The following is an 18,995-nucleotide window of genomic DNA, read 5'->3' as shown; positions in this document are numbered from 1 at the left end:
TCAAGTGTGACATTCGTGTAATCGAGCATCTTCTTGTGCTCTTTGTCTCATCCACCCTATACACCATGGTGTTGGATTATGTGGATTCCTAGACATGATTGTGTTATGGTCATGTGACCATTTGATTAACTAGTATGAACAAAAATTAAAATAAATATAAATAAGATGAAAAAGATTTGAATAATTAAAATCATACATTTGAAATGGAAAAATAAAGAAATAATTCTCTTGAACTTTTCAAAGAGTGGTGTAAATAATGAAAAGGGTGAGAGTGAGTTCTTATTTATACTAAAATGAGGAGGTTACTCTTAAGAATATTTCAATGAAAAAAATTGATTAATAGAGTGTTTTGGGGAAGGATGTTTGACCAAAATTTAAATGGTGTGGGAAGATATTTTTCATATTTTAAAAATAAATAGCTTTAGGTAAAAATAATTATGACAAAAATAAATGTGACATAATTAAATTAAAAGGATGTACTTTGGTTATGCATCAATAAATTTATTTATGTTTTATTTGAATAAGAAAAAATCACGAGTGTTATAATTTATATATATATATATATATGTAGTTTTCATTGTGTCTTACGTTTCAGGTAATTGTGTTATATGTATTTTAACATTGTGTCTTACGTTTTAGGCCATTGGGTTATATGTATTAATTATTGTGTTTTACGTTTCATGTTATCGTGTAATATGTATTCATCATTGAGTTTTATGTATTCGATAATTTGTTGGTATTTTTGATTATATTTACATTACTATTACACAATGGTGTTATTAGTATTTAAAAAAACACAATGATTAGTTGAAAGACACAATGGCGAAAAAACACAATAACAAACAAAAAGACACAATGGTAAGCAAAAAGATACAATGACGTAATTTTTTTTTATTTCTATATAACAAAATTATACTCATATTAAATATAAAAAAACGCTTGTTATTATGGTGAATTTAAAAAAAAATCATATGAAAAAGGTTATAGACGTTTTAAAATGATGGGGGAATTAACATGTGACATGCATGTGAGGAGAGAAAATGTGTACTATTACTTTTATATCCTTTATTCATTGGTCCCTACTTGACACATGTCAATTAATTATAGCTTCTCACACTTCTTATTTTTATTGGCATTTGTATAATAACTCAACTCTATCACAATACAGAATTTATTTTTCAAGTATTGTATCATAAATTAAGGTTAGTTGGCTGACTAGTTTTTGATTGGTAAGCATTTAATTAATTTAGGAAGGCACCTGGGTTCAATTCCCAACGTGACCTATTCTTTTTATTAAACAAAAACAATCTTCTACCGGTTCAATCGACTGTTCATTAGTTCCGGTCGGACCGAAAACCGTCTAACCCGACCAGGTTATTAGAAAATGGGTTTTATATTTGAACCAGACCGGCATGCCTACCAGGTACCGGTCAAACCGGCCGGTCCGGTCCGGGTTTCAAAACATTGGTTTCATTCATAGACCAATTTTCTAGTTAATATTTATGCAACATCACTTCAACATCGGCTTTTATGACTAACATATAACTTGATAACCTTAGATTTTGAGGCCATTTAAAACATCTGGAAACTAATACTTTCTTGTAACATATCATTTTATGTTTGATAGATACCGTCTGAAAAATGGTAATATTCTCATCTCCCGGAAACATGGATAACAAACGTTTGCTAATTTCTTGAACGATCTTATTTTTTGGTGCAAGTACAATTCGTTCACTAAAGAAATCCATATGTTTGAAATCTTCAATAATCGAAGGATCTACAAAGTCAATTTGTCATCTGATTAACAGTGTGTTAATGTCTAACATTTGTATTCCAAAAATAAGAAATTGTCTTATCCATCTGAAAACCGAAACATGTAGTCTAGTGTTTATATTGTTGTGAATTTTTAAGATGATGAACTTAACATAAATGATGAGTTGATAATACTCAATTAAAAAAAGTTGTAAATGGTTACTTTTTAAACCAACATGTGACCGAAACTCATTCTAATCATAAACCTTTTGACCTGAACCATGTTTGATATTTTAACCAGCTAAAAAAGCCCGCTCGTTTTAATTAACATGAACTCTATGAATACATCAATAGTGAAATTTTCTTTTAAGGGTTTGAAAGAAAAATCTTGTAATTTAGTAAACAATCATAAATATTTAATAAGTTAAAGTTTATTGAAATTTTAAATTTAAGTTAATCTTGCCTCTTTATTCAATAATATCCATTCTTATAAAACCTTAATATTAATTAACTAATATATAATAGATTTAAAGCCTTAATTTGCAATCGTTATTCAAAATCAGCGTGAAAATTGGTTACTTATAAAAACCTAATATTAATAACCAATAAAATATATTTATATAAAATAAAATAACATATTTATGCTAGTAATTAATTTTTTAAATCAAGAAAAAAATAATTAAAAAGAGAAAATGAAAGATTAAAAAGAAAAAAAATGAAAAACAAAACTATTAATAAGAAAGAGAAATGTATTTAATATGAGAGAGACGATGGAAAATTTTGTAAATAACATTTTGGGAATGACATGTGACTTTAGAAATGCAAGGCCCCGTTACCGGTGTCTCACATTTGGACGTTGGATTTACTCATAAACATAGTTCTAATATCAGAGTTATTTAAAACATTCGCGGAAACGTTAACTTCGATCATTCGTTTCAAAACATTTAATCATTTCTTTAAAACCATAACATAAAACATCGTATTCAAAACATTATTTATTCCATATTCAGATGCCAGCCGTTCAATCCATGCCATGTGCCATTCTCATGCCCGCTCAATAAACATATATACCTGCGCGCATACTAAAAGTCAGTTACGCTGAGTGAGTTCTAGTTAATCAGACAACATACAATACATTCACATACTTACTTATATACGTATCCGAAGATACATATTATATACTTAACCTATTCATCGTTCTTCCATACACATACTTTCATTCTTTCGTACTTTCTTTCTTTAACATACACAATACACACGCAACTAACCTTACATTATAAAGAGCATTTCGCCCTACATACCTCGGATATTATTAGGGTCCGGTCACCCTCCATCCCCGGATATTATTAGGGTCCGGTCACCCTTCATCCTCGGATATTATCAGGGTCCGGTCAACCTCCATCCTCGGATATTATCAGGGTCCGGTCACACTCCATCCTCGGATATTATTAGGGTCCGGTCTCCATTTGTTTCGTACTACTATAACATACCTGTCCTTTACGTACTTTCCTTGACAATACATGCAATCTTCGAAGAGCGTTCACGTACCAGCAACATATCATACTTACATCATACTTAATCATTCATACATCATTTATACATCATATATATTCATACATACAACATTCATACATCATATATATCAATCATATCATTAACTACCACCTGACGGTCCATGCAATATCCGAAGATCGTTCATGCACCGTCAAGCAATCATCATACATAATTCATACAGGGCATACACTTACCACTTAAGGTAAGTGTATTAACTATCACATCGAATATGCACACAGCCCCGAAAACATAACAAGGAAGTGGGGCTAGAAACTCACCTGGATCCTGTTACGCTCGCCGTAAATGGTTAATCCCTTCTTTAACTGTGCCCGGCTAACTGTTAAATATATACATATTAATTAACCGTATAATAGTTTAAGTTGGTATTTTAATTAACCAACACACTTTCTAAGTTGGGCTCATTTGTTTAACTTATATAGATGGTCCAACTAGTTAGCTCAGGCCACTGTTCATTTTGGCTTGTGGGCCTAGTTGGGTCAGGCCCACAACATAACACCAACTGGCCGAGAACTCCAAGGCAAAGAACTCAGCCGAGATCTTGTGACCGAAAACTCTTAAGGTGGCCGAAAACTCTTGGTGACCGAGAACTTAGGTCACCGAGAACTCTCGTTGACTGAGAACTCGCGTTGACCGAGAACTCAAGGTGGATGTTCAGGTCACCGAGAACCCTTGTTTGCTGCTTTCAGCTCCTATTTTACTATCTTAAAATCCATTCTAAGCTCACATAACGGTTAACGGTCCAAATTTACATTTATAATCGCTTATTTCCCATTCTCCTTAACCGTTTACATCCGTTATCAACCCATTATCAAGATTTAACTCGTTTCTAGCATAAAGCTTGAACCTTTATGGCTAAAAGGTTCAAAACTAGATCTAGGGTTTATTTAAACGAGCCGTTCATAACCATGAGTTCGTTAAGTCCATTTTAATCTTCAAGTTGGCATCTTTATGGTATAGCTATACTCGATTTACTATCCTACTAAGTTTCATGCAAAACCGACTTCGTTTATCCGTCCTTTTCACAAACCGAACACTACTCGTTTTAACCGAAACGAACCAACTAACCCGTTTATTATCAATTTCATTACTTTATCAATAATCATGACCCGATCTATCATCCTACCAATTTTCATGTAAATCCATTCATGAAAAGTAAGCCTTTTTAACAAAAACGTACCTTTGAGGTTTTTGTATGAAATCACTCGAGATGCTCAAAACCATATCAAACGAACTCCGATTTGAGTGATTCAAGCGGCCATGGAACCGTCTCGTCTCGATATACAAACCTATCAGCTCACCTTCGCCGGAAACCACCGCTACAGTCGCCGGAACAGCTGAACAGTCGCCGGAATCTTCACTTTTGAGCTGCTGTGGTTTCACTGATAAAAATCGGACTTCCCGACCTCTGATCGAAGATCTTTTCAGTGGAAAACTTCATATATATGTCAGGAATACTTGGTTAGAATTTGAGACTGATCCGACGGCTATATCTCCGGGAATCTTTGTGTCTTTGTGGGTGTTTTTCTCAAAAACGGGAATTGGGTTAAGTGTGTGTTTTGATGGTGTAGGCTATGGTGTGGAGATGTATGGAAATGGAAAGGATTAGGGTTTTAAGGGGTATTTATACTCCATTAAGCCCTTGGACCTTAGGCCCATCTTTCCTTTTTGGTCCATAATTAATTCCATCTAATTAGCCTACTTATCCTTCCATCTTTATTATTTTATTTCTCTACTAACTTAAGTAAACTTTTCCATCTTAAATAAATAATGTATTAATTATTTATTCTTAGAAATTTCGGGATGTTACAAGAAAGCTTTATTTATTATATAGTATATATATTTATTACTTGGTTTTTATCCCACCGTATTATGGAGTTCTTTTACATTATTTGTTTATAATATTTATATATTTTTTAGATTTTATTTTTATTTATCGTAAGGAAGTTAATAATATATTTAGGATTTGATGATTAGAATGTTTCACAAATAAATGAGATATTATAATCCGTTTAAGGTGTCACACCCCAACCTACGACGGAAATGTCGGGCGTGAGATGATTGCTCACAGCTCTCAAGGTACTATCATGCAATATTAAAAGTGACAATATCTATTAAATTTAAGTAAATAATCAAGTATATCAAAGTAGACAAATTACATAATTTATAAATAAAGCAAGTAAAACAAAATCCAAAATTTAATTCTTGTATCTTCTTCTATAGCATGCAATCCTAAATTTATTCAAAAAAATCTTGCTAATCAGATCATACGGTAACTTGTAAAGGCGTTAAAAGTACAATAATTTTGTCAACACTAGGTTGAGTGAGTAAAACACCAGATTTAAGACACTATGATAATAATAATAATAATAATAATAATAATAATAATAATAATAATAATAATAATATAAAAGAGCAAACTGTGTCAAGTGAGATAAACAATTTAACCAATGAGCAAATAAATAATGTTGTCGGTAAGCTCGATGTCAGGTGAACTGAACGATGGCTAACATGACGGGCATATGATCATACTAGTCTGCGAATATGTTGGACCTCTCCGACATGTATTCAAGTTTCATATATAAGCACATAACACGCTAGGTATAAATTGTTAAACACACAAGACTAACAATTGAAAGTTTGAGTATTAAATAATAGTAAAATATTTACGAACGCATATGTTCTCAAAATAGTAAAAATGAGTAAAAAGAGGGGAGTGAGATACTCACCTGCTCGAATAAGCAAAGCGGGAAAGAATACGAAAAGAAGCGATAAATCACGCTCTTTGAGAATACCGACGAGAAATCCTAAGTAACAGATAGTTGTGGAATAATTACAGATTGAATAAAAAATCTAAAACTAAATAGAGGTTCGGGATTTGATGATCGTGAATGTTCTGACGAAAATTATATATCTCTTTAATTCATTATTAATTTTGTTATCACTTTTATGTATCAAAGTTTTATCATACATAATATGATTTTAATTATTTAAAATACTAAAAAAATAATTATAAAATTTTATAGTATATATAAAGAGATTTGTTTTTAAATATTTCTTTTAAATTAAAACTAATTTTAATATTTGTTAAACTCATTATTAAATATAATATATATATATATGTATATATATATATATATTGGGAATGGTTCAAGAGAGAAATGCAATTATTGCAAGAAACGTGAGAAATGAATATGAACCACTAGTTTTGTTTTAAGTTTTAAATGTTAAAGCTAAATAAGGAAAATATTAATTATTCTTTTTCTTCAATTAATATAACTAATAAACCATAATACTTATCTATTTAATTAATATAACTAATTAAATTATTATAATTAGAAAATATTAAAAACTCATTTATTTTTATAACTTACTTTTTATTTTTTGAATTTTTATCCTACACAAGTATAATTTATTCATACATTAAAATTTCTTTCTATCCAAAACTAATTTCTTCCAACTCAATATATTAATATTCACCAACACATACTTACATTATGATGAATAATACCAAAAAACTATTTTACATGTGTTTGCATTAGATATCAACAAAAAACATACAACCCACACAAAAACGTATAATCTACACTTGTTCTAAGAATAAGAGAACGTATAACCTACACACGAAAAACATTTAACCTACACACAAAATTCATCATCAATAAAATACACACGCACACAAAAACATATAACCTACATACGAAAATTTTGTCTTACACAAATACAATTTATTCATACATTAATTTCTTTTCAAAAACAATTTCTTCAAACTCAACATATCAATATCCATCAACATGTAGTTACATTGTGATGAATAATACAAAAACTATCTTACACATGTTTGCATTAAATGTCAATAAAAAGTATAGAATCTACACAAAACATATAACCCACACTTGTTCTAAGAATAAGAAAACATATATCTTACATACGAAAAACATATGACCTACGCATGTGTAAGGTATGTGTATCTTTGTGTAGTTTATATAATTGTTGATGTCGAATTATATATGTAAGTTATATACTTTTTGTATGTTGCATACCCTTGGGTGGGCAAAAGTAAAATTGCACTAATTTTGACGTTATTTTACTAATCACGTGAAAATAACGTTAAAAGTGGCGGAAGGTTAATCAGGCATCATGTGGTGGCGTTGATAGCCGAAAGACAAGGGCACATGCACCAATCAGCCGGTGTCCCGATGATTGAGTGTTATGTGTCTTATGTCCAAGGCTTGATTCAAAACTACTATCGAGCCGGGGGTCTCACCGGAAGCAGCCTCTCTATCCCTATGGAATAGAGGTAAGGCTGTCTATATCTTACCCTCCTCAGACCCTACCATAGCATTGCTATTGGTGGGATATACTGAGTACGATGATGATGATGATGATGTTTTTATTGCTCAAAACAAGTGTATGTTATATAACTTTGTGTATGTTGTATATTTATTGCTTACATTTAATGGACACATTTGTATGATATTTTTTTATTATTATTAGTGACAATAATTTTTATTGGCATACCAATTGAAAAAAAATATATATATTATGTTTTGATATTTAGTGTTAAAAATACGTTGATATATGCTAATATATTGAGTGAAAATTATTTTTTTAATATAAATATAGTATTATATGAATAATTGTATTTATGTTGAATAAAATGATGAATGTGTAAATAAAAAATAAAACTAAAGTAGTGCTTTTATCTTTTTATTATTATAGTTAAATTAGTTATATATATTAATTAAAGAGAGATTTATTATGGTTATGTTAGTTATATTAATTGGAGAGAGATGCTGCATTTATTGTTGTATTTACATCTTTTTTATTTATTTTTAAGCATTTAAAACTTAAAACAAAACTAGTGGTCTATATTCACTTCTCATATTTCTTGCAATAATATCATTATCTCTTGAACTTAAACCTATATATATATATATATATATGGGTGAGTTATAATAAAAAGAGATAGTTTCCTAAGAAGAGTAAGAATAAATCTAAGCCACTAGATCTATGATCTAGTGGTTGATATTGGTATTTTTTAAACTACCAAATAGTTTCATAAGATCTAGGATTTATGCTACATAGTTTCCTAACTCTAAACTTTATGTCATTCCTACTATTCCTATAAAACTTTGTCTTTTTATTTTAACCATTTTCTATATATATATATATATATATATATATATATATATATATATATATATATATAATTATAAATACAAATTATAAATACATATATGGTTATATGAAAGGACCGAAAAATGACAATTTAACGATGTCGATTTAGTAAATAAATATTCATTTATCTTTTAATATTAATTATAATTCATTTAAACAAGTTAAACATTAAAACAAAATAAAAGGCACAAACTGCCATGGCCGAAACTCGAACCCGCGCCATTGGCCGGCTCAAGAAATACACGCACACACCCAGTTGTGCTACTTGGTCAGTAGATTAAAAGATAGGAACGATTTATTATATACAGTCAACAGATCATCCCTAAACCCCTATAAACCTTAAAAATTACAATCGTTTAATCCTTTATATGTTGGTTTAATTAACCTTAGGGTTAATGTTTACAGATTAACGACGAACTGAAATAACCAACTAACTACCTTATACGATAACAATCTGGTAGTTAATTTGATTCAAACAGGGCTGGCCATAGAACGATGATGAACATGTACTTGCAGGTCAAAGTAATCTAATTAACCACGGGGGTTTAGTTGATGCTAGGTAGGGGATGAAGTGGGTATGTTTAATTGTGTTATTACGTTCGTTATAGGGTATGTCGATATATGTCATTAGGATGGTGTGTATATTAAGAAGTTCGTATCATTAACGATCGTGTATTCCACATTTAATTGTCGGTGTAGTTCTAAATACGCGTAATAGTGATCCTGTTAGATCAATTCCAAGTTATCACCAAGATTATGGTACAAGAATGGTTATTCGGGTCAGTGTTAAACAAATACGGGTCATGGGTTGGTTTTTAGGGTTGTATTATAATATAATGTTATAATATGTTTGGTCATATTTGCATTTAAGTCCATGCAGTTTAAGTGTGAGTACAAAAATGGTTAAAACATAAGTTTATGGTTAAAAGTGTATATATCTCAAAGTTAAGATAATAATTAAAAATTTTAATAATTATGATATAATAATATAGTGTAAACTATTTTATTGATTAAGTTACCAGAACACGAAAACGGGTCGGGCAATATGAATTGGAAAGACCAAGTTGTTACATAAGGGCTATATGGGTTTGGTTAGTCCCATACTTGTGAATCCGAGTCAAATGCATTAGAAGTCTCTATTTACAAATAAAATAATCTGATGACTTGAGAGAATGTAGGGAGCAACCAGAGAATTGTTAAATGTTTCGTTTATATATGTTTAAAATTAAAGATTATTATCCAAATATTATTAATACACACATAAAAGTTAACTTAATAAAATAATGTTTGAACAAAAAAAATTCAGTATAAATACTAAGATATAGATGGTCAATAGTTATATTTCTACACATGTACAAATTCATTTTCAGTTTAGAAATACAAATTTGAGTATATATTTCTAGAAATGGCATATACACAAGTATGGTAAACCTATATATTGATGTAATGTTAGACATTATGTATTGTTTTTATAATTTTTTTTTTGTCAAATGTATAATAGTCTGTTAATTCACGATTAACAAAATAATTTTTTTCTAAATTCATTATTTTCGACAATTTTTTTTTCATTCTTAAATTCTCAAGCTAAATGGCAAAAACTGAAAAAACCAAAACCGAACAAAAATCAAAACAAAAACCGAAACCGAAAAAACCAAAATCGAACGGTTTCAAAGTATCCAAAAACCGAACTTTTGGTTTTATTCCAATACCGTACTGCACCATGCACACCCCTTGTAACAAGTATTTATTATATTGAAAATACTATTTCACATTAGCTTGCATTTATATTTTCTATTATTCTCTCATAAATCTTCTCTCCATTCATAACTACTAATTAAACTTTTTTCATTCTTTCTAAAATTACTTTTTCATCAATTCTAATTTTTCATCATTTTTGTATAAGTATTCATTATTAAACAGCCACTTTCTATCTATTTGTTTAAAGATTAAATTATATAAAGCATTAATATTATTTTGCAAATGGATAGATATATTCTTTTGGATGTGAATAAGCTTCCTATTGAAAAAGCTACTGAAAAACAAAGCGAAAACAAGGAAATAATTTGTGAAGAACCATTCCTTGATCAATGTTTTCTAAGTGAAGATGCACTTTTTTTTTATTTTATCAAAATTATGTAAAAAAGAATGAGTTATTTGTTTGAAAAGGGAGGTTCGTGAACAAAAGAAAGAAGGGTAAAGATGTGATATGTTTTTGGAGGGAGTTAAACAATTTTAATTAGAAGTTATGAATGAGTTATTTTAGAGGATATTAAAAATATAAAATTAGTAGTTCATGATTAAGGAAATTTTAGGAGGCAATAATAAAATGATAAATGTAGTAAATATTAAAATATAATATAATTAATGGTAATGATAGTTTAATAAGAATAATTAAGATAGTAAATATTATAAATGACATATATGTTAGAAAATTCCTATCTTAAATATATATAAATGAAAGCTCTCTAAATTCTCTCAAGTCACCAGATTGCTTTATTTTTAAATAAATATTTTTCATGCGTTTGATCCGAATTTATGGATATGGGTCTCACCAATCCCAGATAACCCTTAAACGAGTTATAACATCTCATTATATTAAAATTAATCTTATCAAATATTTGATATGAAAAATCGTATAACATAGGGATATACTAAAAATTAATATCCATTTAAAAAAAAATTTATTTAAGAAAAACTATAGAACTAAGAATCTTAATCTTAAATATATATAAACGAAATCCTTAAAAGCTCTCTGGTTGCTTGTTACATTCTCTCAAGCCACCAGATTGTTTTATTTGTAAATTAAGGTTTCTCATGCATTTGACCCGAATTCACGGGTATGGGTATCACTAAACCAGATAACCTTAAACGCGTTATAACAATTCATTATATTAAAAAATAATCTCACATTGATATGAAAATTTTATAAAATAGGGATATACTAAAAATTAAAATCCATTAAAAAAGGGTATTATTTATATTAAGTAACAATTTTATAGTAAAAAAAAAATAAGCGGGTCATGGGTCTTACCTAACCCAAAACTTTTAAACGGGTTATAACATCTCATTTATTTGTGAAACACTTTCATCATCAAACTCTAAGTATATTATTAACTTTTTAACAATAAATAAAATTAAAATCTAAAAAATATAAATATTAGACACGAAAAAAAAACACAACTCCGGTAATACAAGAGATAAAAACTAGTTAACATATCATCATCATCATCATCATCATCGTACTCAGTATATCCCACCAATAGCAAAGCTATGATAGGGTCTGAGAAGGGTAAGATGTAGATAATCTTACTTCTACCCTTTAGGAATAGAGAGGCTGCTTCCGGTGAGACCCCCGGCTCGATAGCATCTTAATAGGGTTGTCTACATCTTAATAGGGTTTGGTAGCATCTTAATGGCCATTAAGAGGCTACCTCTTAATGGTTCATAACGTCTTAATGGTTAAGAGGTAACCTTAAGTCTGAATGGGTAAGAGGTAACCATTAAAAGGTAGTATCTTAAAAAGTCAGACTTAAATCTACCTCTTAACCATTAAGACTTTAAGAGGTTATGAACCATTAAGAGGTAGCCTCTTAACGACCATTAAGAATCTACCTAACAACCCAATTCTTTTAGATATTTGAATACATGCTAGCAATATTGAAAAAAATAAAATAGCCAGTTCAAACCGTCAAAACCAACAAATCATACTGTGAACACCCATTGGAAAAGCCTTAATGGCAATCAAACCTACCCATTAATGGTAAACTTAAGATTGACCAGTTTCAAACCAACTTATAGAACCCATCCATATATCTACTTTCACTCAACCTACGTACTAATGGCATAATCAAAGCTTCAAACCCGAAGAAGTCAATAAATGCATTGACATAACAACAAGAGAGAAAGAAAAAGATTGTATAAGATATTTGTGGTACATATATGTTCAAATTGAATAGTTGTCAAAACATGAAAGCAACAATTATGAATATAAATAGGTTAGGAATCTACTTAACTAACCTTGACAACCATGTGGCAACAACTGTCTTGTACTTCTATACAGCCAGTGTTCAGATAATGTTCACTTGGTCATCAGATTGACCCAAATTACACCACAATTAGCATCCAAATATCTTCAAACATCTTCAATGCAAATCTTCCACCCGACAGACATTCTCAAACTTACAATTTGATAATAGAATTATGCAGACCTACCAACAATTATAGGCAATGAAAAACACTCAAAATTTGTTTAATTACAATGTATAAAGAACTAAACTTGCTACGGTTAATATGGTGTTCTTGAGTTGTACATGAATCAACAACGAAGATTTGGTTAATAAACACAAACACATTTTACTCTTGACAGTAGATTACTTGCAAAGTGTTGAATATACAAAAATCACATAGTGTATTCTTTAACGATGATCCTAAATGAAATGAATGCATACTCAACAGTCAGCACGCAATAGAAAACATTACTCTTCAAAATATAATATAAAGATTTGACACTTGAATCTAGACAAACTATGCTCAAAAGATTGACACCACTTGCTAATGTTATGCAATTGCACCCAATTTCCCAAAATGTGTAAGCAATTCCTATCCAAACACATGTATAAACTGATAATAACAAAATCAAAATTGGCATGTTTTGATCTCTACAAACTTAATTTCCATTCAGGTATACAAAGACAACAATGATCTCACCACTGTTTACTTGAATAATCATCCCAGATGAACACACAACTTCTACTTATGGTTATGAGTCATTTGATGCTGATAATGTGAAACAGACCCAATACCATTTGCAGACCAGTCTTTCGGTTGCATCACCATATTATACGGATGGTCAAACCCGTTATAATAAGCCCGACCACCACCACTAGCCGAACCAGGCACTATCTGTGGAGGCAGCGGGTAGGGCATGGGCACCATCTGCGGCGGATACGGCATAGGAATCGGAACCCTACCATGCCCAATTTCATTCCCACTCGCACCACCCGTATCAACGGGAGTTGAAGCAAACAAGTGATCCGAAGGCGACGGTCCTTCATTCGACAACCCCTGCATCCGTTTCAAATACAGCCTGTACTTCTGAAGATGACTGGCAACATTCTCCCTAGTCAATCCTTCAACATTCATCAACTGCATAATTGTTTTCGGAACCGCGTTCTTCACGCCTAAATGCGCAACCACTTCAACGAACCGCTTGTGCAGCTGCGGCGTCCAAACTAATCGAATCCGTTTCGATGTCCTAGCTGAGTCAGCTTCCTCACCTCCACCACCACCGCCGGCGCCGGAGCTATCAACTCTCTGTAATTTCCTCAACGGCGAACCGTCACGAGACAGATCGACAGTCTCTTCGCCTTCTAGAACAATCTCTTCTTCTCTATCGTCAATAACCGATTTAAAACCGTTGATTTTGTTTGTAATTTGAGGCTGCGACTGCGGTAGGAGAGTCCACAAAGTGTCACGAGAAGCCCGATCGACATCGATCATACTCCGGTGAGGCTCCGGCGTGATGCTGAAAGCCGAAGCCAGCTCCGGCGATATCAGAAACTGTGACAGCGGCGGCAAATCGGCGGCGTTGGGTAGCCCGGCCTCCCACTCCGTAACTCTGCCGCCGCCGGTGACGTCGTAGTCGGTGATTCTGACTTCTTCTCCCATAATTTGTAGAAAAATTAATTAATGGGTTTTTAAGGATGGGATGGGATGGAATGGAAATTGTTTTGATTAAATTGAAGATATTTATTTTCCGATGGGGATTGAGGTCACGTGTGACGGAATAGAGGGAAGATAGATATTTGGGAGAAAAAGGGTAAAGTGCACACCATATCTGGCTTAAAGACACAAGTATCTAGATGCCAGCGTGGATGTATTAGATATTTTGAGTATTCAATTTGATTAACCTAGGGCCTTTGAAAGAACCACGGACCCCTCTTTGCTAAAGGTATTTGGAATTAGAGGTGTATTAAACCGGTTTTTAATACAAACTGAACCGGTTTAAGCATGGAACTAGTCAAACTGGTCCAAATCGGTTTGGTTTTAGACCAGTTTAAGACAAAAAAACCGATTTTGAAACTGGTTTGACTGTGAAACACCCAAACCAGCAATATGGTTCAGTTTGGGAACCGATTTTAAAAACTAACCAGTCCGGTTTGGTTTCCTGTTAACCGGTTCCGAACCAGTTTTTTCGTACACCTCTATTTTGAATGTATAAAGATAATTTTAAGATGGCTCATTTTATGTACGGATGTTCACGATTCATTTCGAAACCATGAAACCGCTCAAACCGGTTATCGCTTTGGTTTCATTGTTGGTTTTTTTCATATCTATTGGTCGGTCGGTTTCAAAAATTTCAAACAGTAGCAAATGGTTTAGTTATTGTTTATACCGAAAACAAACAACATAAAACTGGACCTGACCGTGTGATTTTGTTATTAAAATTTTTTTAATATTCATATTATATATTATATATGTATGTATTCAAATATATTACTACACATAATTATATTAAACTAGGTTTTTCAACCCGCGCGTTGCGTTGGGATGTTCTGAAACTTGTTTACACAGAGACGTTTAACGTTATAAGGTAAGATTCATCGTTCTTACAAAATGATATACGTAGACAGTTTTACATGACAAACATAACTTCACCAACAAACATCAACCCGTGAGTGTTGCCAACAGATCTCCCGATCGACCTATATCGGGATATGGAATTCATACCTACAACACCCATATTAATACTATGTGAACGATATAGTTAATATTGTAGTATGAAAACTAACAATATGGATGGACGCAGTAACATGAACATATGACATACCATTAAATATTCTTTCGCTTACATTTCATGTCGGCTTCTTAACATATGACATACCACTAAATATTCTTTCACTTACATTTCCTGTCTGAATTAGGCTTCTTAACAACTACACGTGATCCATCTGAATGTGCCTTCTACACTTCCACAAATGTGACATTCTCGCCAACATGTATATATTAAACAATTTTTATGAATGTTTCACATGAAAGAAAAAAACAAAAAATTTGCTACACTGTCTATGCTTTTGTGTTTCCAATTTATAGTATAAAAACACTAAAAACAAAAATGTTTTAAATTAGTCAAGGTAATACAATTTAAAACATACCAAGCTGGGCCTATTTTCACATACCAAAATGTAAGGTCACACAAATCATATTACTAAAAACATTACATGCACTAATCCTGAATTGTTTAACCAACAAAATCTCAAAGCTATGGTTAGCCTAACCAAAAACAAAACTAAGTAATAGTCAAGCTACAATATAAGTATATGATGATATAGTCAGCTTTGTACCAGTAAGACCTGTTTCGGTGGTTAAAGAGTTATGCAAAGGAAACCACAAGTTATGCAAAGGTTGTAGCTTTCGTAAAGACCTGTAGTAAAACAAACCATATAAAGAAACACCGCAAACTGTTACAAACTGTTACATAAACAATATAACTCAAGTAGTATTCAGTTAGTCACAAATGCTATCTTAATGGAAATATCATATTCAATTATTCTAAACCATGAATTTATAAGAAAAGAGAAATTCAGTTTTCAAAATCTAAAGATAGTAACTTCAGTTAAGAAAAACAAAATACAATTCCAGTCACAGATTTAATCTAAGGGGAATCCTTTTACTTACCATAGCATGAACAAAATTGCATTATGTCACATGCTTTTTGCCCGAAGACCCGGATATTTCTTCATTCATGTTGCATGTGGGCAACAGATGATCAATCGTTGTAATTTGTAGGTGTGTTCTTACATATCCCTACAAATACAATTAAGCCAAAATTATTAAATCAGGTTTGTTGTTCAAGAACCCGAACCTGAAGTCGAACCTATTTCCACAACTCAACCAAATTATAAATTATAAGGTAGTTAAAGTTTTTAGATCCTACTTGGCTATGATTACCGAGTGACGATGTAGTTCACCACCGATTGTCATCACGCATCTTCACCTATTACCGTTATCACCGTTCCCCAACATCTGCAAAGACCAAAGAATGATTAGTCTGAACTATACATGATTCGTTAAAACATTCGTTTTGTTATCAAACTCTGAATACCTTTTGTCTCCTCTCCGCCAAAATCCCAATCACCTGTATTAGATTCGTTTAATCTGTCGCCACCATTGCCATCATCACCTAAAGTGATAATTATAGTCGATTTTGAGTGTTATAGTTGGGAACAGAATCATGGTAAATGGTTCTTTTACTTGATGTGAACTTACCGAGTTACCGGAACAACCAGCCATCGTCAACCATCGCCGCAAACCAACACCCAATCGGGGGATAGTTGTGTCATCATTTCATATTTATAATTGAAACTTCTATAATGCCCAAAACTTAAATATTGAAGAAACAGCAACCGTTTAGCTTTAAATAGACAGTAAAAGCATATAATTATACTCCACATGCTTTTGTTGTCTACCTGTCTATATACGATGATTGTGACATTAATTAATTGCTTCAAAGACATTTGTTACATTAAACGCTCAGGCGGATAATTATGATAGCATTACTCCAAATACCCAATAGACTCAAACTCTACCAATTTTCTATGTATATGTGTCACACTCCGACTTAGGGCCTAGGCGTGTGACCACAAGTTGGTACCTGTTTTGTAAATATATCAGAGTTTATGGTTGATTTTAGCGGAAGACTTTTGGTTTGAATATAATATTAGTTTACATTGAAAATTTACTCGGGAATTAAATACCCGAGTTTTAGTTTACAAAAGATATGTTTCATATTACAAGGATTTTAGTGTATCAACACGGAGCCATCTTATACGCGCTTCTATCTTCATTAAGACTCCAATCCTTGTTAATGCTACTTATGCTTAGTTACCTGCAATCGGTTGAAAAAATACGTCAGCTATATGATGGTGAACACGTATGACTCTATAAAACATTTGAATGCCATTACAATACAAATATAGTTTTCTCTACAAGCTCAGCAGAAGCATTTCTACTTCTGGTTTATGTACCACTGCCCTACACACACAATCATTCCCGAGCCACGTAGCCCTTAATGGGAAACTAGTTATGACCATTAGCCCGCGACCACGTAGCCTTTGAATGATTAGGCTGAACGGTTATGTTTGGATCCAGACACATGTGTATTCGGTCTGAGTTGATTTTATTTTCTAATTTGTATTATAATGTTTTAGAGATCACATAACCTCATGTAAACATTGACTGACTCGTTAAGACAAACGCCCGTTCATCTTATCAAGTATAAATATGTTTTGACAGATTTAAAAAGGTTAACGTATTCACCTGTATCGTCGGTGTTGGAAAACCTTGACTGATTGATTGATTGTGAATGATATTTAACCTATACATAATAGGTTTGTATAAATACTTGAATGACATTACTTGATTAAGCTATGATTGTAAGCTTAACATTGAAATCGTTTATCTTTTGATTGTGAATGAAAACACTTGATTTTATGTGACGTTTGATATAGCATGCTTTGGATTAATAGGTTCTATCATGTTGGTAAGTTTCTCCAGGTAAGTAAACGGGTCCCTCGGTTGATTTGGATTTATACGAATTACTTTTTCTTAGGCAAGAAACTTACTACTAGTGATATCCCCCTTACAGTTTACTACATACTCGTCAAAAATATATATTTGATTAACATTACTTTATTATGAAGTAACGTTTATAAAAACTCGTTTATGAATGTGAATGTTTGTAAAATACGATCCAAGTTAAAGGCCATAGCCTCGATTGATAGTCAAAGATATAATTCAAATAACTTAAAAACATAACTCCTACCTTAACACAGATACTTAGATTGATAATAAGAAAAAAAGCAGGTTCTTGATCTACTTGATTATACGATTGCTAGCTTGATTATAACTTCGTTCCTTGCATGAATTACGAGAAAATGGCACGTCGGCTTGTTACGGCAATGGGGCACGCCTTTCGAGGTTAAGTGTGTGTAAATGGAGGTATGTTTGGGATGAAAATGGTTCAATCCCGTAACCCTCTATTTATAGGTAGAAATCGCACCCCGTCGCGATACGCGATGGGTTCCTTTTACCTCGTCGCGTACCGCGACGCTGCAATTCGTCGCCGCCTTACCGGATGATAACACGTGGCCTATCATATCGTGCCACGTGTTGACACGTTGTTGGACACGTGTCCAATGACTCAGCAAGGTCATCGCGATACACGATAACCGTTGTGATTTGGGCCGTAGCGTATCGCTACGCCGCCCATGTCTCGGTTGTTATGCAAGTCCATCGCGCTACGCGATGGGTTAAATGTTACCCCGTCGCGTATCGCAATGGGAGAAGATTTTTAGAATTTACAATTTGGTCCCTATACTTATATAAGTTTGTATTTTAAAGTAAAATTTATAGGGTTTGAGATGCGGTGTTACATCCTCCCCACCTTTTGAATAATCTCGTCCTCGAGATTTATTGGAATAGATAGGGAT

General features: G+C 32.2%; 1 protein-coding gene across 1 annotated transcript; it reads right to left on the bottom strand.

The window, feature by feature from the left end:
- Positions 1-13,026: 13,026 nt before the first annotated feature.
- On the bottom strand, positions 13,027-14,207 carry LOC143636886 (transcription factor PCL1-like). Its single transcript, XM_077104371.1, has one exon. The coding sequence runs from the start codon at positions 14,170-14,172 to the stop codon at positions 13,255-13,257; it is 918 nt and encodes a 305-aa protein (XP_076960486.1). The 5' UTR covers positions 14,173-14,207; the 3' UTR covers positions 13,027-13,254.
- Between the last annotated feature and the right edge of the window lie 4,788 nt (positions 14,208-18,995).

This window comes from Bidens hawaiensis, unplaced genomic scaffold (genome assembly GCF_021521415.1).
Source record: "Bidens hawaiensis isolate Kalapana, Puna unplaced genomic scaffold, B.hawaiensis_p1.1 tig00008080_1, whole genome shotgun sequence".
In the NCBI taxonomy this organism is placed as follows: domain Eukaryota; kingdom Viridiplantae; phylum Streptophyta; class Magnoliopsida; order Asterales; family Asteraceae; genus Bidens; species Bidens hawaiensis.
The sequence above is the reverse complement of the archived record's forward strand: the minus strand, read 5'-3'. Positions and strand labels throughout refer to the sequence as shown.

What these genes read in the sequence shown, in the direction of transcription:
- LOC143636886 (XM_077104371.1), bottom strand. Translation starts at nt 14,172, where the DNA reads ATGGGAGAAGAAGTCAGAATCACCGACTACGACGTCACCGGCGGCGGC.